The 24701-nt window shown below is 44.2% G+C and overlaps 1 protein-coding gene across 4 annotated transcripts in view; it reads left to right on the top strand.

Annotated features, from left to right (window-relative positions):
* MRTFA (myocardin related transcription factor A) overlaps positions 1-24701 on the top strand; it is a 226406-nt gene that overhangs the window by 170942 nt on the left and 30763 nt on the right. For all 4 annotated transcript variants that reach the window (XM_032139800.2, XM_058431799.1, XM_032139797.2 and 1 more), the window contains one exon: positions 965-1030. In XM_032139800.2, coding sequence (XP_031995691.1) covers positions 1024-1030 — 7 coding nt within the window. In that variant the 5' untranslated portion in view covers positions 965-1023. The remainder of the gene's footprint in view (positions 1-964; positions 1031-24701) is intronic.

Here is a 24701-nt window from a genome sequence, read left to right as displayed (position 1 = left end):
GGCTCACTGCAACCTCTGCCTCCCAGGTTCAAGCAATTCTCCTGCCTCAGCCTCCTGAGTAGCTGGGACTACAGGTGTGCGCCACCACACCCGGCTAATTTTTGTATTTTTAGTATAGACGGGGTTTCTCTGTCTTGGCCAGGCTGGTCTCGAACTCCTGACCTTGTGATACGCCTGCCTCGGTCTTCCAAAGTGCTGGGATTACATGTAGGCACGAGCCACCGCGCCTGGCTGATAGTTGATTTTTAACTTTAAAAAAATCCCTTTAAGTTGTTTCATTAAGCAGTATTGCCAGAGTGAAAATAAGAGAAACACCCATCAGTCTCCCCTAGCCCGGATGTGCTTTGAGTCATCTAGCTCGATTGTTTCACCTCAACAGAAAAGGCCCTAAGTGAAGAGAAAGAAGAAAAATGGAGGGATATTAATGGTAAAATATTTTCTAGGCTAGAAAAAGGCATTGCGTGGTGAAATAGCTATAATTTTTAGATACAAAAGAAAAAGAGTTTACAAATAGTACTTCCTGATCTGTGTGAGTAGTTCTTTCATTCACTGTGCTTATGGTGGTAAACATTTGTTAAGCGTAGAGCATCTGGAAACCTTTTTTTGCTGGGTGATGGTCCTCGTTATGATATTTTGAGTTTGGAATAGGTGTTTTTTAAAAAAGTTTTAGGAGGAGGACTCAGTGTTTTGGAGGTTTTGAGCAAAAGGCAATACTCTGGTGCTTTGTGGATTGTTATCGCCCTGCAAGACCCTTCGCAACTTCCTCTCACCGCCCACAGCAGAATACGGAAACTCTGCTGTATCAGGCCACTTCTGCAATTACAGACAGTTGCACTTCAAGGGGACCCTTCTTTCACACTACATCCTTCTGTTTTTAGACTTTTTTTTGCATTTGAAAATGTGTTTTTTGAGGTGGAATATTCAACTGACCCCTCATCTCTCCTCTCTCTCTGCTGCCCTGCAGTGCTACAGTTGAAACTCCAGCAGCGCCGGACCCGGGAAGAACTGGTGAGCCAAGGGATCATGCCGCGTAAGTGCCTCTCTCTCTCTCAGCATTTGGTAGATTGCTTTTAGGACATGGCTGTGTTTACCGAGTATGCCATGGGAAGCATCTAACATAAAACAAGGATAATGGGTTTTATTTTCCACTCTTTTCTTTCCAAGTTTAGAGCTCAGTCACTAAATAGTTAAGATAACTAATTGATCAAGTTCAGTGAAACAAACTGGGTTTAAAGGGTCAAACCTGGTTTAAATTAGGTGTAAAGGGTGCCACTGAATTTTCCTTCACTTTGGAATTGCACCTTTAAAAGAGTTTTCACTCTGTTATACTTCCCTTTATAGGAGGGGCAGATCTTGAGCTGGGGTATTGTGAGGAAGAACCACTTCTCGCATATGCTTTGCCTTCATGTTCTGGTTCTTAGGAAGAGAAACCTCTTTTCTGGTATTTTGAATCAACCACAGTTTTATGTAGAGTGAGATCCTGAGATACTCTAAGGCTGGCCTGGGTGTGAGCATGGCTGAGTAGAGTCGTTGATGGCACTATCACAGCACTGGGCGCAGTGGGTGCAGAAGTCCATCCCTTAGGGGAAAAATGAAACCAAACCTTGGAATCTGTTAGAAGTAAGGAAATTTGCCTTTAATACCAACAGCATCATAAACAGAGCTGAAACTGGAGCTGGTGAGGTTTTGATCTTTCTGACATTTCTTTTTTAAATCATCAGCAGAGAACATAGGCTCTCTCTCTTTTCTGTTTGTATGTTATCACTACTTGGATACACCGTAAGTCAAAAAACAATCATACAACTTCTGGCTTCATGGTGGGAGAACTGATGTATTTCACTTTAACTCATTATCTGCTGCCTGACTGCTACCGTATTTTCCTAGCTCTCATTCATTCATTCATTCATTCATTCAAAATCTTTGAGTACCTAATATGTGCTAGTTGATACAGCAAGATAAATCTGGCTCTTGCTCTCAGGTGATTTATATTTAGATGGGCAAGACTAGTAGTAGACAAGAAATTTCAGAGCAGGGGTCACCTTGAAATGCAACTGGTAAGTTCAGAGCATGGTAAGTACTATCAAGTAAATTAACTGATTGGTGTGTTAATAAGTAATAGGAATAAGATGGGGTCACTTTGAATAAGATGTTCAAGAAAGGCCTCACTGGAGAGGAAAGATTTGAGCTGAGATCTAAAGGATCAGATGAAGCTGGCCATTCAGAAAGCAGGAAGAGGGCTCAGAGAGAAGAAAAAGCAAGTGTCTGGGCCTGGTGCAGGCCAGAAGTTGGTGTGTTTGGAGATCATCAAGTAAGCCAGTGTGGCTGGGGCATGGTGGAGAGAGAGAAGGGGAAATTGAAGATGGGTAAGGTGGGCAGGGCCAGAGCCAGGGCATTATCACCCACATGGAGGAGGTGGATTTGACTTTTAATTTTAATTTTTTTGTTTTTTGAGACGGAGTCTTGCTCTGTTGCCCAGGCTGGAGTGCAGTGGCACAATGTCGGCTCACTGCAAGCTCCGCCTCCCAGGTTCACGCCATTCTCCTGCCTCAGCCTCCCAAGTAGCTGGGACTACAGGTGCCCACCACAGTGCCTGGCTAATTTTTTTTTTTTTTTTTAGTAGAGACGGGGTTTCACCATATTAACTAGGATGGTCTCGATCTCCTGGCCTCATGATCGTCCTGCCTCGGCCTCCCAAAGTGCTGGGATTACAGCGTGAACCACCATGTCCGGCCTTCATTTTAATTTTTAAGAGATGGGGTCTTGCTGTGTTGCCCAGGCTGTACTCAACCTCCTGGGCTCAAGCAGTCCTTTTGCCTCAGGCTCCTTAGTGGCAGGGACTACTGGTATGCATTACCATGCCCAGCTGGATTTGGTTTTAAGTGCAGTGGGAAGCCATCGAAGACTTTTAAGCAAGTCAGAATGGACCTATCACAATAGTGATAGGGTCCATTTCTAAGAGAACCTTATAACAAGTGTAAGAAGCCTGGGGTCTATTTCTTTTAACTTTTTTTTTTTTTTTTGAGACAAGTTCTTGCTCTGTCATCCAGGCTAAAGTGCAATGGCATGATCATGGCTCACTGCAGCCTCCACCTCTCTGGCTTTCCAGCAGATCTTCCCACCTCAGCCTCCTGAATAGCCCTGGGACTATAGGTGTGAGCCATCATGGCTGGCTAATTATTTTTACTTTTTATAGAGGTGGAGTCTACCTATGTTGCTCAGACTGGTCTTGAACTCCTGGGCTCAAGCGATCCTCCTGCCTAACCCTCCCAAAGTGCTGGGATTACAGGTGTGAGCCACCTTGCCCGGCTTGGGGTCTATTTCTATCCTAAACATCAGCCCAGGGAGCTTAAGTCCCAAATTAATCTTTTTGTTTACTGCATTTCACTGCCAGACTATTTACCTACATTATGCTGTCTTCTTCTGTGGCCCTCCAGTGAAGGACTCTCTACCCCCAGTTCTTAAAGTGTTAGGTGGCTTGTGCATTGTATTAGCAATGTGATCAGGTAGGGCAATGCTGTGCTTTACAAAACACTCCAAACCTCCCAGTCCATACTGTGGAGAAACAAGATAGCTACCTAGTTTCTCATCTACTTGTCCCTTTCACTAAGGACATCATATACTTAGTGTCTACTTTGTGCCTAGGGTAGTCCTAGATGCTACCAAGATTAAAGAAGTAAGAGGCATGGCATGGTACCTGCCCTCAAGACATTGAACAGCCAAAATTTGGACTGCCAAAATGTACCCATACACAAAGAGCAATTCAGTGCTGACACATGGGATACTTTTTTTTTTTTTTGAGACAGAGTCTCGCGCTGTGGCCCAGGCTGGAGTGCAGTGGTGCAATCTCGGCTCACTGCAAGCTCCGCCTCCTGGGTTCATGCCATTCTCCCGCCTCAGCCTCCCGAGTAGCTGGGACTGCAGCCGCCCGCCACCACGCCCGGCTAATTTTTTGTATTTTTAGTAGAGACGGGGTTTCACCGTTTTAGCCAGAATGGTCTCGATCTCCTGACCCCGTGATCCGCCTGCCTCAGCCTCCCAAAGTGTTGGGATTACAGGCGTGAGCCACTGCGCCTTGCCGGACACATGGGATACTAACTGTAATTACAGCACTAATTCTGAGAGCATAATGCTACTTTTCAGGACCTGTAGTATGTTCAGGATCTAAAAGCAGTGCACAGAATGAGTGCCCTGCATTCTTTTTCCTGTCTTTCCTGTAGTAACAGGGGCTACTGGAGATCATTGTTTAATAGGATTTATCTGTTAGTCTCCTTACTTAGCATTTCTTGTAATATTCTGTGTTGTTAAGACAAATGGACCAGGCGCGGTGGCTCACGCCTGTAATCCCAGCACTTTGGGAGGCCGAGGAGGGTGGATCACCTGAGGTCAGGAATTCCAGACCAGCCTGGCTAACACAGTGAAACCCTGTCTGTACTAAAAATACAAAAATTAGCCAGGCATGGTGGCACGCCTGTAATCCCAGCTACTCGAGAGGCTGAGGCAGGAGTATTGCTTGAACCTGGGAGGTGGAGGCTGCAGTGAGCCGAGATTGCACCACTGCACTCCAGCCTAGGCAACAGAGCAAGACCCCGTCTCAAAAAAACAAACAAAAAGACAAATGATGCTTTGGTTATTGCGGTTATCTGCTTATATGCTTGTATCTCCTACTAGACTATGATCTCCTTGAGAAAGTATCATTCATATATATATATATATATTTTATCAGTCCCCAGTGCCTGGCACTGAATGAAGGAATGAATGAAGACAGCCAGTTGTGAAGTGCAGTGTGTGCATGTGTGTATGAGAGAGAGTCCGACAAACTGAAATAGATACCACTCTATTGAAAACCTGTTGGAATTCTGGGCATGGAGCTTGAAACAACATCCCCATTCTGTCAGAAGCCTGGATTCTAAAATTGTCCTGAATATCTAATTGTATACTTTGGGTTGTTCTCTGTGTCTGTGAAGTGAGAATAATTGCCTTTCCTGTGGGAATAGAAATGACCTGCTTCTATGAGAATATTGCATTTTCCCATATACCAAGATCCACCTTCAGCTATGGACATAGTCTTGTTATCAGCTTTTCTAGAGAAGGAAGTAGGTAAGAAATGCTTAGATTATGAGAGAGAATGTTGAGGACTGGGAATAGTTTCAGGTGTGAATTTCCTCCTCATTTACGTCCCTCTTGGTACATGGATAGGGTATCGTGTTCCCAAAAATGAGGCTCTTTTTTTTTTTTTTTTTGCCAGACCCCTACCTAGTGAGTAACCCTCCCCTCACCACTACCCTGTGTCCCCCAACTCCTGTTGTAATCTCCAGCATCCTCTGCCGCCCCGACACCCTGTCATCCTGCTGACTCCCAGTAACCCCACTCCTCACCCTCCACTCCATATCTTTTTTTTGAGACAGAGTCTCACTCTGTCACCCAGGCTGGAGTGCAGTGGCGTGATCTCGGCTCACTGCTACCTCCGCCTCCCAGGTTCATGCCATTCTTCTGCCTCAGCCTCCCGAGTAGCTGGGACTACAGGTGCCCGCCACTACGCCCGGCTAATTTTTTGCATTTTTAGTAGAGATGGAGTTTCACCGTGTTAGCCAGGATGGTCTCGATCTCCTGACCTCATGATCCGCCCGCCTCGGCTTCCCAAAGTGGTGGGATTACAGGCGTGAGCCACCGCTCCCGGCCCCACCCCATATCTTTTAAAGAAAATATGAACGCTGCTAGAAGTAAATTGCAAATGGTCAGCAAGTGGTTGTTGAGATTTGGAGATTTGGAGACCTGAAAAAGTTACATCTTGTTTGATGTGCTTACCTCCATTCCCATTTTCTTTTCATCTTTTTTTTTTTTTTTTGAGACGGAGTTTTGCTCTGTCGCCCAGGCTGGAGTCAGTGGCGCCATTTCAGCTCACTGCAGCCTCCGCCTCCCGGGTTCAAGTGATTATCCTGCCTCAGCCTCCGGAGTAGCTGGGACTACAGGCGCGTGCCACCACGCCTGGGTAATTTTTGTATTTTTAGTACAGACGGAGTTTCACCATATTGGCCAGGCTGGTCTCAAACTCCTCACCTCATGATCTGCCCGCCTTGGACTCCCACAGTGCTGGGATTACAGTTGTGAGCCACCACCACGCCCAGCCTTCCATTCCCATTTTCTTGGCCTGAGGTATTTCTTTTTTCTTTGCTTTTTTTTTTTTTTTTTTGAATGGAGTCTTGTACTGTTGCCTAGGCTGGAGTGCAGTGGCAGGATCGCGGCTCACTGCAACCTCCGCCTCCTGGGTTCAAGCAATATCTCGCCTCAGCCTTCCCAAGTAGCTGGAACTATAGGCGTGCACCACCATACCCAGCTAATTTTTGTATTTTTTGTATTTTAGAGATGGAGTTTCGCCATGTTGGCCAGAGTGGTCTCGAATTCCTGACCTCAAGCGATCTGCCCACCTCAGCCTTCCAAAGTGCTAGGATTACAGGCATGAGCCTCCAGGCCCGGCCAGCCTGAGGTGTTTCTGAAAACAGCTCTCAGATTTAAGTTTGTTGTACAACTTAGAAGGTAGGCAGGGCCCTCAAGCCGAGGGAATGGGCACGTTAGTTATGGCTGTATTTTGTCTCATCATTTCTAGTTGATATCTTTTATCAAATTCTTCTCCTTTGAATTTTGCTGCCTCCAGGAAGGAAAAAACCCATCTACCTCATCTTCCAGAACACTTGCACGTAGTTACCATGTAGGACTGGCTGTCAGTCCTGACATTGTCATATCTGTAGGACACAGTGTGCTTCAGTGGTTCCCTTCCCTTCAGGGTTGTTCTGTTTCTGTATGTCATTCAGTGTTGCGGTATGACCTTTCCATAAAGTTTAAGGGATTAAAGAATCCCCTAATTCCTACATACCTCTCTGTACTGCTTGATATGCTCTGTTCATAGCATCTCAACTGTGAGATACAGAAGTTCGTTTCTGATGTACTATTAAACAATCATTTTGCAGTATTCTTTATTCTCATTATGTAAATATAAGTTTCAGATTTAACATCACTTAACTCTACCAAATACAGGGTGCCAGATAGCAGAGGCTTATATAGACCCTAAATTTTCACTAATGATGGCTCGCACATATCTTGAGGGAGAGGACAGATGGCAGAGATAGGGAGCTGGTCTTGAAATCCAAAGATTAAGACCAGGAATGCCACTGTATCCAGGATGAAGACTCACAGAAGAAACTGGTCATGTTTGGTACACTTTGTTCTCAAAGCTTGCCCTGCAGCCTTTCTCTTTGATGTTTAAAGGTGTACGCAGTCATAAGGTTAAGGTGAAAATTAAGAAAAATGTTCTGGCATGAGAGCTGTTGCAGAGGATAACCTTTCAAAGGAAAACATGGAAGGTTTTTCTGACCTAGACAAATCAGAAAAGGGTCTCCTCCTGTATTCTTTCTGGATATGAGAGAAGCTTGTTTGTCTCTTGTCAGTCTTTTATAATTGAGAATCCTTGAAAAAAAGCATAGAGTACCATGTTTCTAATGCTACAGTTAACCCTCAATTTATTATTTTCCCATGTGCAAGTAGTAGAAAAACCTTGAATAACACGTGAGGAAATAATTATTTTTGTCATATAGGTCTTCAAAGACCTTGCTCTGTCTTCTTGACCAAGCTTGTTTTTTTCATTTTTAATGATGTTCCTGTGCACCCACAGCAGTTAAAATTTCTTCTTAAAAGTGCCAGGATTGATTACTATGGTCTCTCTCTGTCTGAAGTTGCATTTCTTTCTTTCTCTTTTCTTTTTTCTTTTTTTCCTTTCTTTTCTTTCCTTCCTTCCTTCCTTCCTTCCTTTCCTTCTTTCTCTTTCTTTCTCTTTCTTTCTTTTTCTTTCCTTTCTTTTTCTTTCCTTTCTTTTCTTTCTTGACAAAATCTCGCTTGCTCTTCCAGGCTGGAGTACAGTGGCGCGATCTAAGCTCACTGCAACCTCCGCCTCCTGGGTTCAAGTGATTTTCTGGCCTCAGCCTCCCAAGTAGCTGGGATTACAGGGACCAGCCACCATGCCCAGCTAATTTTTGTATTTTCGGTAGAGATGTGGTTTCGCCATGTTGGCCAGGCTGGTCTTGAACTCCTGACCTCAGGTGATCCGCCCACCTCAGCCTACCAAAGTGCTAGGATTACAGACTTGAGCCACTATGCCTGGTCCTGCAATTCTTAATGATGTTTTTGTTATTTGTAACTTGGGAATCGTTGCTTACATTATTCTTCACCAAATAGGCAACGTAAGTTTCAACATTCTTTTTCCTGAGTACATGTGAATCAAATACATTTTGGTAAAGCTCTTTTAAAACTAAATTTTTTAAAAAATGGATTAGGTTGTGATTCACTCACTAATGAGATGTTCAGGATTTAGTAACCAGTAGACAGAATCTAGGACCTTAGGCTAGCCCAGTTTGTGCAGAGATGATAAAAGAAATCAAAGGATACAGAGACTACAACTTATTTTATGATAGGCTGAGCTGATATAGTAACAGTAATGGTGATAATAAAGATAGAAAATGAGCCAAAAGAAAACTTTTAATGTTTAAAATTTGTTTATATATATTTTTGAGACAGGATCCAGTTCTGTTATCCAGGCTGGAGTGCAGTGGCGCAATCTCAGCTCACTGCAACCTCTGCCTTCTGGCTCAAACCATCCTCCCACCTCAGCCTTCTGAGTAGCTGAGACTACAGGTGCAGGCCAGCACGTCCAGCTAGTTTTTGTATTATTAGTAGAAATGGGGTTTTGCCATGTTGCCCAGGTTGGTCTCAAACTCTGGGCTCAAAGTAATCTGCCTCTCTCGGCCTCCCAAAGTGTTGAGATTACAGGCGTGAGCCACTGCAGCTGGCCTAAGGTTAATTGTATTTATTGAACAACCCCCGAACCAGAATAGGTGCAGAGAGGCTCCCCTGAATCTTTTAAAATAGATTTTATTTTATTTTTTTTTACAGAAGTTTCAGTTTCACAGCAAAGTTGAGCAGAAGATATAGAGATTTTTCATATACTCCCCTGCTAAAAATTATAAGTAATTTTTAGTTTTTTAGTTTTTATAACCCCTGGAAAGATAAACCAACTTCCTAAATCTTCAGTGTTTCTTGTAATAAGACCGGAAGGGGTTATGATTTGACATTGTCACTATCAGGCTATCTTTATTAAATACTTGGATGGGCTGAGCCTGGTGGCTTATGCCTGTAATCCCAGCACTTTGGGAGGCCGAGGCGGGTGGATCACTTGAGGTCAGGAGTTCGAGGCCAGCCTGGCTAACATGGTGAAACCCGGTCTCTACTAAAAATACACACACAAAAAAATTAACCAGGCGTGGTGGTGCATGCCTGTAGTCCCAGCTTCTTGGGAGGCTGAAGCAGGGGGAGCTGTTTGAACCTGGGAGGTGGAGGTTGTAGTGAGCCGAGATTGCACCACTGCACTCCATTCTGGGCGACAGAGTGAGACTCCATCTCATAAATAAATACATACATACATACATACATACTGGGATGCCATGGGATCTTTTTGTTGTTGTTGTGTCCCCCAACTCCTGTTGTAATATCCAACATCCTCTGCCGCCCCGACACCCTGTCATCCTGCTGACTCCCACTAACCCCACTCCTCACCCTCCACTCCATATTTTTTTTTTTTTTTGAGACGGCGTCTGGCTCTGTTGCCCAGGCTGGAGTGCAGTGGCATGATCTTGGCTCACTGCAAGCTCTGCCTCCTGGGTTCACACCATTCTCCTGCCTCAGCCTCTAGAGTAGCTGGGACTACAGGCACCCGCCACCATGCCTGGCTAATTTTTTGTATTTTTAGTAGAGACGGGGTTTCACCGTGTTAGCCAGGATGGTCTCTATCTCCTGACCTCGTGATTCGCCCGCCTCGGCCTCCCAAAGTGCTGGGATTACAGGTGTGAGCAACCGCGCGTGGCCGCCCTGGGATCTTTTCTCCAAGTTATGAATTCAAAAGAACTAGCTGCTAGACCAGCCCTGTCCAATAGTATGTTATGTGAAGATAGAACTATTTCTATAACACTAACCACTAGCCACATGTGCGGTTCAACATACTTGAGTTGAAAAACTGAATTTTAATTTTTATTTATTTTTAATTAATTTAGATTTAAATAGGCACATGTGGCTATTCTAATTAAATAGTCACATTTGGCTAGTTGCTACTGTATTAGAAAGTGGAGTTTTAGGCCAGGCACAGTGGCTCACGTTTGCAGTCTCAGCACTTGGGGAGGCCAAGGCAGGAAGGTCTCATGAGCCCAGGAGTTTGAGACCAGCTGGGGCAAGATAGACCCCCGTCTCTCCAAAAAGTTTTTAAAAGTTAGCCAGGCATGATACCACATGCTTGTGGCCTTAGCAACTTAGTAGGCTGAGACAGGAGGATGGCTTGAGCCTTGAACCCAGAAGGTCGAGGTGGCAGTGAGCTGTGTTCATGCCACTGCACTCCAGCCTACATGACAGAGCAAGACCCTGTCTCAAGATAAATACACAAATACATACATACATACATACATACATACATACATACATACATACGAACAAAAGAAAGAGAGTCTTAGACCTTGCTCTGTTACTTAGGAGTTAGAAGACTTTGGGCAACTCAGTAACTTTTCTGAACTCCCAGTTTCATATAGTTGGGATAATAACCCATCTTAAAGGTTATCCGCAGAATTAGTTACCCATGGAGTGATAACTTACCCACAGAGTTAGTTTGGAGATCAAATGAGATGATGTATTGTTCATACTTTTGAAATGTGGGAAGTAATATTCTCATTTAAGAATGGAGGAGCTTGGATCCACCATCTTGATGTTGTGACTATGAAAGCAGCTTTAATATACACACACACACACACACACACACACACACACACACACACACACACACACACACACACACACACACACACACACACACACACACACACACACACCTACCTCTAAGTTATGTCAAAACTAGTATTTAGGAATGGAACTGGGCTGCGTGTAGTGGCTCATGCCTGTAATTTCAGCACTTTGGGAGGCCAAGGTGAGTGGATTGCTTGAGCTCAGGAGTTTGAGACTAGCCTGGACAACATGGCGAAATCTCATCTCTACAAAAAATACAGAAATTAGCCGGATGTGGAAGCAAGTGCCTGTAGTCACAGCTTAGGAGGCTGAGGCAGGAGGATCGCTTAGCCTGGGAGCTGAGATTGTGCCACTGCACTCTAGCCTGGGCAATAGAGTGAGACCCTGCCTCCCTCACACCCCCACCCAAAAGGAATAGGAACTGTTTTCCAATAAATACAGTTCTTAATTTTACTTTCTTTCCTATCAGTGGATTAAAAGACAATTGCTATAAATTGTTAGAAATCAAAGAACCACTAGTCAGCATGGTACTACTCTGTTAAGATCATTCTCCTTTTGGTCGTATATTAGCAGGACTATCATTTTATTAGCTTGCCCTCTTCCTGGGAGTAGATGTTTCTTTTTAACCTCTTTCTCTTGAAACCAAACAAACAAGTGGCTGTGTTAGAAATGTTTTTAAATTTCTGGGCAACTTACCAAGAGACAGAAATGTTTACCAGTGGGAATGCAGTAGTGATTCCAGGGCAGATGAGGGTCTGGTTTGAGAGTGATCTGTCCTCCACCCCCACTTCTATTTTTTTTAACAATTTTTTTTTAACTAAAATTAAAGGTTTCAAGAAAATACCACTTGTTTGCTTTTAAGTGGAGTGTTACACTATCAGAGACATTAGGTCTCCATGGATACTTCATCAGTGAGTGAGTTTGGGTGGGAACTAAGGCAAGGGCAAATCCTTTCTCTCTGGGCCTTTATCATCTCTCATATGCTCTAGTCCATTTGGGAATTACTGAAAGCTCTGTGTGATCATCTCTCAACTGCTGCCCCCGTGTGTCAAAGAAGTTTGGCCGTGATCCACCCAGTGCCCCTTTCCAATAGGAGCCCAAAAAAGGCTTTCCCCATGTCCTGCAGCTGGCCCTCTGCCCCAGTCCGGTCAGTGCCCTCGGACTCCCGCTTCCGTCAGAGCTCACTTGCAGGATATGATGGTGTAACCCATTTGGTGATCGTTTCCTTATCTTTTCTTTCTTTAAGAAGCAGAGAACCCCACCTAGTGAGATATGATGTGTCCTCACTACAGGAATGTGACTGTGTAATTGTAGTTGAATCCCTAGTTTAAGTTGCATTTGATAAACATCATAGTGAAACATGTTTTCCAGAAGTGAGGCTGACCTGATCCCTAGAGATGAAGCTGAGAGAAAATTGTGTTAGGTATGTGGCTTCAGGAATCTTCTCTTTTATCACAGGAGAAGGCACATCACTCCCAGGCGTTTTATGTTGCATTTGTGTCAACGTCCTTGTCTCTCTTCTGCTGTTGTAGGGTGTGTTTCTACGTCAGTGATCAGTGACTAGCATAGAACCTCCTTCTTGGCCAGTTGCCAACAAATCCTAAAATAATACTCTGCAGTGAGTGGTGTGTTCATGTTCTGAGTGTATTCATGGTTCGGTCCTAAGAAGAATCCAACCATGAGCTGTGTTGAATAGGCCATAGAAATTAGTCGTTGTCATCATCTTTTTTTTTTTTTTTTTTTTGCGACAGAGTGTTGCTCTGTTGCCCAGGCAGGAGTGCAGTGGGGCAATCTTGGCTCACTGAATCCTCTGCCTCCTGGGTTCAAGCAATTGCCTCGGCCTCCCAGGTAGCTGGGATTACAGGTGCCTGCCACCCACGCCCGGCTAATTTTTGTATTTTTAGTAGAGACGAGGTTTCAAAACATGCTCGAACTCCTGACCTCAGGTGATCCGTCCGCCTCGACCTCCCCAAAGTGCTGGGATTACAGTCATGAGCCATTGTGCCTGGCTGAAAGTAGTCTTCTTGATATGAGTTCTTGTTACAGTTTGATGTCTAAAAAGTACAGCAGGTGTTAAGTTTCATTAATAATTGGTTATCGAAGAATCTGAGATATCCAAGGCTAACTTCTTATCAAGAGTAAAAGAAGGTTATAACGTCACTTGTAGGTACTACTCACTATTTTACCTGAATAATACACATCTTAAAGAATCACGTGCCCAAGGGGAGTCCTGATAGGTAACTGATGTGGTGATGATTTAAAAGTCCTTTACCCTGAAGCCGGGCGCGGTGGCTCATGCTTGTAATCCCTGCACTTTGGGAGGCCGAGGCGGGCGGATCAGGAGATCGAGACCACGGTGAAACCCCGTCTCTACTAAAAATACAAAAAAAATTAGCCGGTCGTGGTGGCAGGCGCCTGTAGTCCCAGCTACTCGGAGAGGCTGAGGCAGGAGAATGGTGTGAACCCAGGAGGCGGAGGTTGCAGTGAGCCGAGATCGCGCCACTGCACTCCAGCCTGGGTGACAGAGCGAGACTCCGTCTCAAAAAAAAAAAAAAAGAAAAAAAAGTCTTCAGGCCAGGTGCGATAGCTTACACCGGTAATCCCAGCACTTGGGGAGGCCGAGGCAGGTGGATCACGAGGTCAACAGATCAAGACCACCCTGGCCAACATGGTGAAACCCCTGTCTCTACTAAAAATACAAAATATTAGCTGGGCGTGATGGCACGCGCCTGTCGTCTCAGCTACTCGGGAGGCTGAGGCAGGAGAATCGCTTGAACCTGGGAGGCAGAGGTGGCAGTGAGCCGAGATCACACCACTGCACTCCAGCCTTGGCTACAGGGTAAGACTCTTTGTCTAAAAAAAAAAAAAAAAAAACTTCAGCCAGGTGGGATGTTATTTGCAAGGAGGGCGCAGGTGATCTGGAGCTTGTATTCTAAATAGATCACTTAGACATATTGATTATGGGGACTTCAGAAAGAGGCAGTAGCTTTTTTAAAAAAATTGGTTTGCACTTTGCCAAAAAGTATACTGGAGTGAAAATAGACTGATCCAGGGTCTTAGACTGGGCTGTGGTATGAAAGCTAGATATAAACATGCCTGGCCTATTCAAAGAGAAGCCTAGAAGGTCAGATTCAAAATATTTGACCACTGGTACGTTAACCTTTTGGAATTCCCTGTGTCGATACTCGTGCTAAATGAGATTGTGTGCTCACCTGTCTCAGTCTTGAGCCTCTTTAACCATCATTGGGTCAAGAGCAGGAGACGCTGGAGCAGTTTGCACTCTTGGGAAGGAAAAGATTGAGCATCCTGCGTCTCCACTTCTTAACATTCATTCTTGGGAGTTGGTCTTCCTGCTGGTTTGGGTGGGGGTGATAGCCGGTGCCAAAACAGAGGTGGTGGCAAGTGTGCATACCAAAACAGGATGTGTATGAAGAACCCTTTATGACTGCTAGTTTGGATCCTTGCTTGCCCCAGAATATGCAGTCCCTTCTCCACACCCCACCACCCAAATTCTTTCATTGATTCACATGAACTTAGTTTTGGTGCTCATTTATCTTGGTCAGTCTCTCGAACTGTTGACAACTCTTTGGTTGATGGTCTTTGTTAAAGGATTTTTGTAGGCATTTTAATGTGTCAGCTAAAAACAGAAAGGCAAAAAATGGAAGACAAGCCCGGTCCAATTAGCTCTCAGCATTTGACTCCATATACCTGCTGTTTTTTTCAGAATGGTAAAAAAGAAAAAAAGCTACGTCAGTAACAGCCCTTAAGCTTAACATAGCTTCTAGCAGATGGCAAAGCACTTTCATTTTAATGCTAATAATTACCCAGTGCAGCAGTTAGTATAATTGCCATTTTGCAGATGAGGCTACTGAGCCTCAGAGGGGTCATGGGACTTGCTGTAGGTTACACGGGCACTGAAAGATAGGCAGACCCAATCCAGGTTTTCTGGCTACAAACCCTGTGCTACTTCCTGAAAGTCACAGTTTATAGTGGTTCTTGTCCACATTGGAATTTTTGTGATGATAGCCTGCTATGCTTTCACCAAAATTTCAACTTTAAAAAATCTTTGAAAATTGAAGAGGCCGCGTGCGGTGGCTCCAGCCTATAATCCCAGCACTTTGGGAGATTGAGGTGGGTGGATCACTTGAGGTCAGGTGGTTGAGACCAGCCTGGCCAATATGATGAAACCCTGTTTCTACTTAAAAAAAAAAAAAAAAAAAAAAAAAAAAATTAGCCAGCTGTGGTGGCAGGCGCCTGTAATCCCAGCTACTTGGGAGGCTGAGGCAGGAGAATCACTTGAATCCGGGAGATGGAGGCTGCAGTGAGCCCAGATTGCACCACTGCACTCCAGCCTGGGTGACAGAGTTAGACTCCATCTCAAAAATAAATAAATTAATACACTATTTAAAAAAAAAGAAAATTGAAAACAGCATCAAAGCAGGACCCATAGTTGGTGAGATCAGGTGGTGGAAGTGTCATTTGTAAGCGCTTCAGTACAAGTGCTTTCAGGTTGCTGTTCATTTGAAGGCCATGGGCATCTTTCTTCTTTTGTCATAATAACCCTTCGGTACATCAGAGGTTCTTGATTTCTTTTGTGCCATATATTCTTCATAGGGAATCTTCCACATCCTGTCACAGTTGTCTAAGTAAGCACCTAAAATTCACATAGTTCCAGGGATCTGTATCTGCTCTAAAGTGGATACAGTGTGCTCCAGGTCAAGAGATTCTGATCTACCTGGATATGGAATCCTAAGAAAAATCCTATCTAATGCTAGTGTCAACCCTTACACACCAGTGACGTAGCCAACCTCTTCTGTCCCTCAGTGTGTGAGGGACCCTCTCCATTCCCTGCACTACCAGTGAACCTCTGTGCTTCTCACCTTTTGGATGCTAAGACCAAGGACTACATTTCTGTAGCTGCTTTCCATTGGATGACTACCATGCCCCTGATAAAAATATCAGGGTGTGGAATCCATCCCATCTAAATTAGGCCCTAGCCAGGGTGTGAGGAAGATGGCAAAAAGCCCAGATTCTCTGACTCCCAGAAAAATATGCATTGCAGTGATCCTTCAAGGAATCCAGGAAATTAAAACTCTTTACCCACACAGCCAACAGAATTGACATTTTGAATCAAGCTATTGAGAAAATTCAGCAAGTCCTTCTTTACTAAGTGTACTTTTAATCAGCACCTGGTGTTAGAGAATAAGCAAATAAAATTCTTACTTTCTCGCCTCTTCTTTGCCTTTGTTAGATTCGGGAAGCAATGTTTTTCAAATTTAGTGGCTCTGGCATTACCCGAAGAGCTTACTAAAGATTGTTCTTAAGGCCTAGGAATCTGCATTCCAAGAGATTTGCACACCATAGACATTTTCATGCAAATGATTCTTGAACTACACTTGGAGAAACCCTGGGCTGTGGACTGCTGGCCTCCTCCCCCTTTTCATTTTTAGTATAGCATAGAATATTTTTTTTCTCTTCTTGCCAGGAGTCCTGAAGTAGAAGATTGCCCTGTCCCCATGATTCAAGAGTTAATGGCAAATTTCTTTTCTTTTTTTTTTTTCTCATTTGGAGACCGAGTCTCTCTCTGTCACCCAGTCTGGAGTGCAGTGGCGCAATCTCGGCTGACTGCAAGCTTTGCCTCCTGGGTTCACGCCATTCTCCTGCCTCAGCCTCCAGAGTAGCTGGGACTACAGGTGCCCGCCACCATGCCCGGCTAATTGTTTTTGTATTTTTAGTAGAGACGGGGTTTCACTGTGTTAGCCGGGATGGTCTCAATCTCCTGACCTCGTGATCCATCCGCCTCGGCCTCCCAAAGTGCTGGGATTACAGGTGTGAGCCACTGCACCCGGCCAAGAGTTAATGGCAGATTTCTAAGACAGCTGACGCTATTGCATATAAGATGACTGGGTACAGAAAAATTCTGAGCGTTCATCTCCAATGCTGGGAAAAGCCTGGTTTGCCTGCCTCTCTTATAGTTTTGTACCATATCGCTGGTCATTTTTGGCAAGTCAGTTAACTGCCTAAAGCTGTATGAGAAACTTTAATGCTAGGGCCAAAGGATGTGGCAAAAGACTCAGTTAACTTTGGATGGAGTTTGATTATACAGTGACTCTCTTTTCTGCTGTGCTGAAGGGAAAAGAAATAGGAGAATTTGTGCCCCTTTGACATTTTCTGAGGTTAGATCTGAAGGCTTCCTTGCTGTCTCATTGCCAATATTAGAGAAAATGACAAGGCAGCATTTATTTCCATAGGAATAGCTAGGAAAAGATGGCCAAATGTGAAAGACTAGATTAAAATCACTGTTTGTTATTTATTTGGTAACCCATCATGCATTTTGTTTCATCTTGGGGTTTTTTATTTAGAGACAGGTCTAGTTCTGTCGCCCAGGCTGGGAGTGCGGTGGTGTGATCTTGGCTCACAGCATCCTTTGCCTCCTGGGCTCAAGTGATCCTCCTACCTCAGCCTCCCAAGTAGCTGGGATCACAGGGTTGTGCCACCACACCCAGCTAATTTATTTATTTTTTTGAGACAGAGTCTCGCTCTGTTGCCCAGGCTGGAGTGCAGTGGTGTGATCTTGGCTCACTGCAACCTCTGCTACCCGGGTTCAAGTGATTCTCCTGCCTCAGCCTCCCGAGCAGCTGGGATTACAGGCATGCACCATCACACCCAGCTGATTTTTGTATTTTTAGTAGAGATGGGGTTTCACCATGTTGGCCAGGATGGTCTTGATCTCTTGACCTCATGATCCACCCACCTCGTACTCCCAAAATGTTGGGATTACAGGCGTGAGCCACCACGCCCAGCCCCAGCTAATTTTTTTGTAGAGATGGAGTCTGGCTAGCTTGAACTCCTGGGCTCAAGCAATATGCCCTCCTTGGCCTCCCAAAGTGTTGGAATTACAACCACACCGGGCGTATCATGCACTTCGTTTTCTATACTCCTTTACCTTCTGCCACTTCTTGATGAAATATATGTAAATAAAAAGATTTGGAATCAAAAGAACCAGAGTCTAGTGTTCATTCTGTAGTTGATTAGGATGTGATCTCAGGGAAGTCATTTCCCCAACTGTAAAATGTGGAAAATAGTAAGTACTAAGAAGCTGAAATGAGGTAATTTCTGACACATCGTGGAGGTTATTGGGGAAAACAAGGAGACCATTTTCAACAAACCTGTTTGTTTATGTTACCCTCAGAAGCCTTTTTGTCAGTGTCAAGGTTCGCAAGCACCATTCTACTTTATTTCTTCTCATTATAGTTCACAGTTTTACAGGGTCCTGTGTGGCTTTGTCTCCCTGTGTTTCCACCCACTCTCTCCTTGTTTTCTGCCACCCTGGACTCCTTGATGCCACGCAGGCAGGATCCCACTGAGAGCCTTTGCACATGCTGTTCTCTGCTTGGAGGGCTGTCTCCCTTCTTTTACATCTCTCCTCCAATGTCACTTTTTTTTTCTTTTTTCTTTTTTTTTGAAACAAAGACTCACTTTGTTACTTAGGCTGGAGAGCAGTGGCTTCGTCTTAGCTCATCACAGCCTCAACCTCCTGGCCTCAAACAATCCTCCTGCCTCAGCACCCCCCCAAATAGATCGGACTACAGGTGCACGCCACTATGCGTAATTTTTGTATTTTTCATGGAGACGGAGTTTCGCTATATTGCGCAGGCTGGTTTTGAACTTCTGAGCTCAAGTGATCTGCTTGCCTTGGCCTCCCAAAGTGCTAGGATTACAGGCATGAGCTGCCACCCCCAGCCAAATGTCACCTTATCAGAAAGTCTTTCCCTGACTGCTCCATATAAAATGACCTCACCCCATCACTCTGTCACTTATAACTTGCTTTATAGTTCTTCATAGCATATACTGCCTCCTACTGTGTTACATGTTTTATGTATATCTTTCTTCAATTGAGTATAAGCTCCACGAAAACATGAATAACTCAACACTAAAACAGGGTCCGACACATGTAGGCTCGCAGATATTTATTGGAAAAATGAATGAGTAATGAACTGTTAGCACATCTCTAAGTAACCTCTTAGGGGACACATACCTCTAACTCCACTTTCTCACTTCTTATTCACTCTTTAATCTGTTGCAGTAAGTTTGTGCTTCCACCAATCCACTGGCATAGCTCTGAGACCCCTGGCTATGTCCTAAGCATAAGTGATTCTCTGGAAACTTTATAAGCCTTATTTTGCCTGACTTCCCCACTGTTAGCGTCTCTCTTTCTGTCTACAGGCTTTTTCTTGAAGCTTACTCGGGGTAATAGCCTTGCCTCATCCCCTCCTACCTCTGTGACCCTCCTCAGATTCCTGTGCTGGGTGGGCTCTCTTCCATGCCTATCCTTGAGTTTTGTGATTCTCCAAGACTGAGCACAGTCTCTCCCCCACTTCCCTAAGTTTACTCGCCCTGGATCACCTGTCTGGTAATAGCACAACCATTCACTCAGTCACTCCAATTTGTTCTTTTAAGTGGCCTCTTGAACATTACTAGAGTGATCAGAAAAATGCAGTCCTTGCTATTTTGCAATTTTATTGAAAAAATCAATTTTGTAAAAATCATTTCAGACAAGGATCATCAATAGATGCTAAAACCGTTATTAGGCAGTTAGTTGTGGGAAAACAGGATTTTCACGTGGCTTCAAAATGATACCCCATAGATTATGTGTTAATTACAAAGACAGATCTGGTGTCACCTTTCAAACTTTTAGCACCGTCACTGGTTATACAGCCTGATAACATGTCCCCCTTGATGTTAAGAAGTACATATACCTATGTTTTCTTCTTGCCAAAAATGTTTAACCTAAATCTAATCATGAGGAAGCAAATTTAGAATGCAGAACATTGTGCAAGACAAACAGCTTAGATACTTAAAACAAGTCATTGTCATGAAAATGAAAAAGGTAAGGGTACTGTTCTAGATTGTGACCAAATTGACAGCAACCAAATGCAGTGCATGATTCTTGATTAAATCTTGGGACCAGGTGTGGTGGCTCACGCCTGTAATCCCAGCACTTTGGGAGACCAAGGCAGGCGGATCACAAGGTCAGGAGTTTGAGACCAGCCTGACCAACATGGTGAAACCCCATCTTTACTAAAAATACAGAAAATTAGCTGGGCATGGTGGCGGGCGCCTGTAATCACAGCTACTCAGGAGGCTGAGGCAGGAGAATGGTTTGATTCCAGGAGGTGGAGGTTGCAGTGAGCCGAGATTGCACCACCGAGATTGTGCCATTGCATTCCAGCCTGGGCAACAGAGCAAGACTCCGTCTCAAAAAACAAACAAAACCTTGGATTGGGGGAAAAATCTAAACAGCTGTAAAAGAACATTTTTGGAGGCAATTGAGGAAATTCAGATATGGACTGTAGGTTATATTGAATTAATTTTCTCAGGTGCGATAAAAGTATCTTAGTTATGTAAGAAAATGTCCTTATTCTTAGGAAATGCACAGTGAAGAATTTAGGGGTAAAATGTCATAACTGATATCTGCAACTTTCAAGTGATTCCATAAGTGAAAAAATTACAGTATATGAGAGAAAGAGAATAAATATGGCTAAAAGATAACTGGTCAATCTAGGTCAGAGTTATAAAGCTGTTCATTATTTGTTCTTTCAGTGTTTCTGTAGGTTTGAAAAGTGCAAAATTGAGGGAGGGAAGGGAGTTGTGAGAGTGTGTTTGTTGGGGGTAATGAAATTAATATATGGCAGTCACCAGGTGTATTCTTGATAATTTTTTTTTTTATTTGAGACAGGCTCTTATTCTGTTGCCCAGGCTGGAGTGCAGTGGTGTGATCACAGCTCACTGCAGCCTGGACCTCCCCGGCTCAGGCGATTCTTCCACCTCAGCCTCCCAAGTAACTGGGACTACAGGTGGTTGCCACCATGCCTGACTAGTTTTTAAATTTTTTTGTAGAGTGGGTGTCGCCACATTGCCCAAGCTGATGCCAAACTCCTGGCCTCAAGTGATCCACTGGCCTTGGCCTCCCAGGGTGCTGGGGTTATGGGTGTGAGCCTCTTTTTTTTTTTTTTTTTAAACATAAAACATCAAGTCAGAAGCAACTCCCCTGCCCACCTCCATGCAGTTCTGATTATATCCTCCCCTTGCCATGTATCCCTCCCCTGATGAATGTGGTGGCTACACTTCGATCTCAGGATACAATCATTAATAGCACATGAAAAATATCGTGCCACTTCCTTTGGGCTCCATGGTTTCTGACGAGAAATACACTGTCATTCAAATTGTTTTTCTCTGGCTGTAAAGATTTTTTCTTTTAGTTTTCCAAAGTTTAATTATGGCATATGTTACTATAAATTTTTTTCCAGTTTATCTTATTTGGGGTTTAACTTGGCTTGTTGAATCTGTAGACTTATGTATCTTGCCAAATTTGGGAAGTTTTCAGCAATTAACGTAAGAACTGTTTCAGCCCCACCCTCTTTTTCCTCTCTTTCAGCACTTCTGTGACACAATGTTAGATTTTTTGTTAAAGTCTCACAGGCTTCTGGGGCTCTGTTCTTTTATTTCCCTTCCCCAGTCTCTTTTCTTTCTGTTGTTCAGATTGGGTATTTCTATTCTGTATTCTGGTTCACTGAATCTTTCCTTTGTCTCCTTTATTCTGCTGTCATATGTTTTTAATATGTTAGGAGTCTCTGTGTTTTCTTTCCTGTTTTAGCTGACCTTTTAGATCTGGTTCGATAGGGAAGGTGGGGATGGTACCATCTTGTTATGACCAGGTGGAAATAGAAGTTAAGATTCCTCATTTGGCAGCCATTGATATTTGAGTTGGTGGTAGGAGAGGGACTTCTCATTAGGGGCGAGAGTTCCAGCTCCCAGTGTAGTCTGTATGCACACCACGGTGGGGCTGCATACTGTTACCACTGGGCAGTGGTGAAAGTCATGGCTCTCCACCAGCCCTCCTCTGACATCATCCAGCAGGGACTGGGAGAGGTGCCTTATGAATGCCAGGTAGGGAGGGGTGTTTGTTACTGGCTGGTGGGAATGAAAGCAGCTTCCTACTTGGCCCCTCTCTGACACTATCCCAGCCAAGGGTATTGGGGCATCTCATTACACCCTTGCAAGGATGGAAGTCTAGGTTCCTAACTTGGCCTTTATGGGGAGGTGGGAATGAGACCACCATTTTTTTTCCGTGGTATTTGGAGTAGAACAAGTATCTAAAAGTTTTCTATGGTGCTGGGCTGCCCTTTCCTAATCCTTTGGCTACAGAGAACATATTTTGTTGGGGCTTTTTTTTTGTCTATACCCACTGGCATTTTTGGGTTGCCAGCATCTTCAGCTTTAAGCCTGGATATATGAAGCAGAAAAAAAAAAGGGAGAGGATGGGGAACTTATCACCATGTCTCTTTTTTTGGGTCCCATGGTCCCTAGCCAGTTCTCTCCACCTTACAGAATTTACTTTTGCTTGTTTTATAGAGAATGTTCAGAGTTTTAACTAGTACTTAGTGACAAAAATACAGAAAAGTGTCTACCCCATCTGAAGCAGAAGCCTCTGCAGTAGTACATTAAGGTTTTTTTTGTTTGTTTTTGTTTTTTTGAGACAGTCTTGCTCTGTCACTCAGGCTAGAGTGCAGTGGCATGATCTCGGCTCGCTGCAACCTCTGCCTCCTGGATTCAAGCAATTCTCCTGCCTCAGCCTCCTCAGGAGCTGGAATTACAGGTGTGCGTCACCACACCCAGCTAATTCGGGGTTTCGCCACGTTGGCCAGGCTGATCTTGAAGTCCTGACCTCAGGTGATCCGCCCAACCTCGGCCTCCCAAAGTGCTGGGATTACAGGTGTGAGCCACTGTGCCTAGCCCATTAAAGTTCTTAATGGAGTGGGCCCAGCTTATTCTTCTAGCCACATTATCCTCACTTGAATTCAACCATATCAAACTACTTGTAGTTCTTTGAGCTTGCCTTCTTCTTTTATACCTTCATGTTTGTGTTCTAGTTCTTCCTTAGCCTCAGCTATCTCCCCATTCTTCCTTGTCTGCCTTTGGTGTTCCTATTTAATTCATTTACACACTGTTCCCCCAGGTCAAATTTTGCCTCTTTTGTCCTTTATAGCGCCTTAAATTACCGCTGCTATTTTACTTCCATCTTATATTTGTCTGTTTTCCCCACTAGACCATCATCTCTTCGAGGGCTGGGACCCCATCTGTATATTCTTATCCTCAGTGACCGGCATAGTGCTTACTTAAGGACTGCTTATTGGATACATGGATGGATGGGTGGGTCGGCGGGCAGACGGCAGGATGGATGGATAGATATATTTCTAGTTTCTACCTGGTTTGTTAAATGGGTTTATTCCCATACACACATGTAGCCCCCACTGATGTTCTGTGTATATGTTCCCTGCTTCCACACTGGAAAAAGAAACCCAGCAGGCTTGCCTGAAAGAAGAGCTACTTGGACTGTGGCACTCCAGTGACCTCTATTAAGTGTATTATGTTCATAGCCTTTGAGTTCCTCTGGTTACAGAATTGTTGGTGAGCTTCTGGCATATTATCAGAGATAGGAACCATCATTTTTATTATAATAACACCTAATAAAGCAACATTCAGACCTAGACACTTAATACATATTCCTTCATGATAGTGATGAGGAAATGAGGTTTCATAATGAATTGCTGTCATTCCTTGCTCAGAGGCATTTCTAGAACTACTTGTGAATCCTACAAGACTCATTTACCTACTTGTTTAAGTAAATCGGAGCTGGCGAGGGAAAAGTGTTGGCTTGATATCCTAAATTACCAAGATAGATTGGTTTTTAAGAGTCTTCATATTTATTCTTTAGTGCCAGATTAAATCAAGACCAATCTGGCCCTGGGGCCCCTGCGCTGTCATCACACATCTGTGTTGACACACTGAGCACAGCACTGAGCTCCCCCTTTACTATATATTGGATGCGTGTGTGTGTGTGTGTGTGTGTGTGTGTGTGTGTGTGTGTGTGTGTATTTCTTTTTTTTTTTTTTCCCCGAGACAGAGTCTTGCTCTGTCACCCAGACTGGAGTGCAGTGTCACGATCTCAGCTCACTGCAACCTCCGCCTCCCAGGTTTAAGCTATTCTCCTGCCTCAGCCTCCAGAGTAGCTGGGATTATAGGCGCGCACCAACACGCCCAGCTAATTTTTGTATTTTTAATAAGGGGCGGGGGAGTTTCAGCATGTTGTCCAGGCTGGTCTCGAACTCCTGACCTCAGGTGATCCACCTGCCTTGGCCTCCCAAAGTGCTGGGATTACAGGCATGAGCCACTGCGCCCGGCCTGGATGCCAGTATGTATTTTAAAATAAAGTGGAAACAGTTTTTCACTTTTTATTTCTTTAATTCACAAATGACCTCATTTAATTTAGGCAGCAAACAAGTTAGGAGAGAAAGAAAATGGGTGCTGGAAAGAGGGAACAAAATATTAATTGGTAGTTGTAGCCAGCCAGGGCGGGGTCCACATCTAGAACTGAAACTGTGATTAAGAATGGCACACCTCTTGGCCACTTCTGTTCATTCATTTTCTCTGGGGAGCTTGGTTATTTTTCCTTTCAGGATATTCTGCACACTTCCCTTTGTTCACACAAAGCCACACAAGAGCTCCAATGGAACTAGCTCCCGGGGCAGCAGGAAAGGATCGAGAACTGCCCTCTGATATTGAATATGTATATTCTTATAAACACATATGGCTCTTGTCTTTGCATTGGTCTTTGGGGGCTTCCCTTTCTAGAGACTGCTTTCTTGTAGTGTCTGGGAAAATGCAGTTTCGAGTAATATGCTGGCTCCTCCTGGCAAAGCTATTAAGGTAGCAGGGAGAGGGGAGATGGAGTCTGAGATGAATGCAGCCCTTGTAGTTGGATGCACATTTATGGGGTAACTTTAAGTCCTTTTTTTCTTCAATTGTCA

This window comes from Hylobates moloch, unplaced genomic scaffold (genome assembly GCF_009828535.3).
Source record: "Hylobates moloch isolate HMO894 unplaced genomic scaffold, HMol_V3 SCAFFOLD_19, whole genome shotgun sequence".
Taxonomy (NCBI): Eukaryota; Metazoa; Chordata; class Mammalia; order Primates; family Hylobatidae; genus Hylobates; species Hylobates moloch.
Note: the sequence above shows the minus strand (reverse complement) of the source record. Positions and strands in the feature narration are given on the sequence as shown.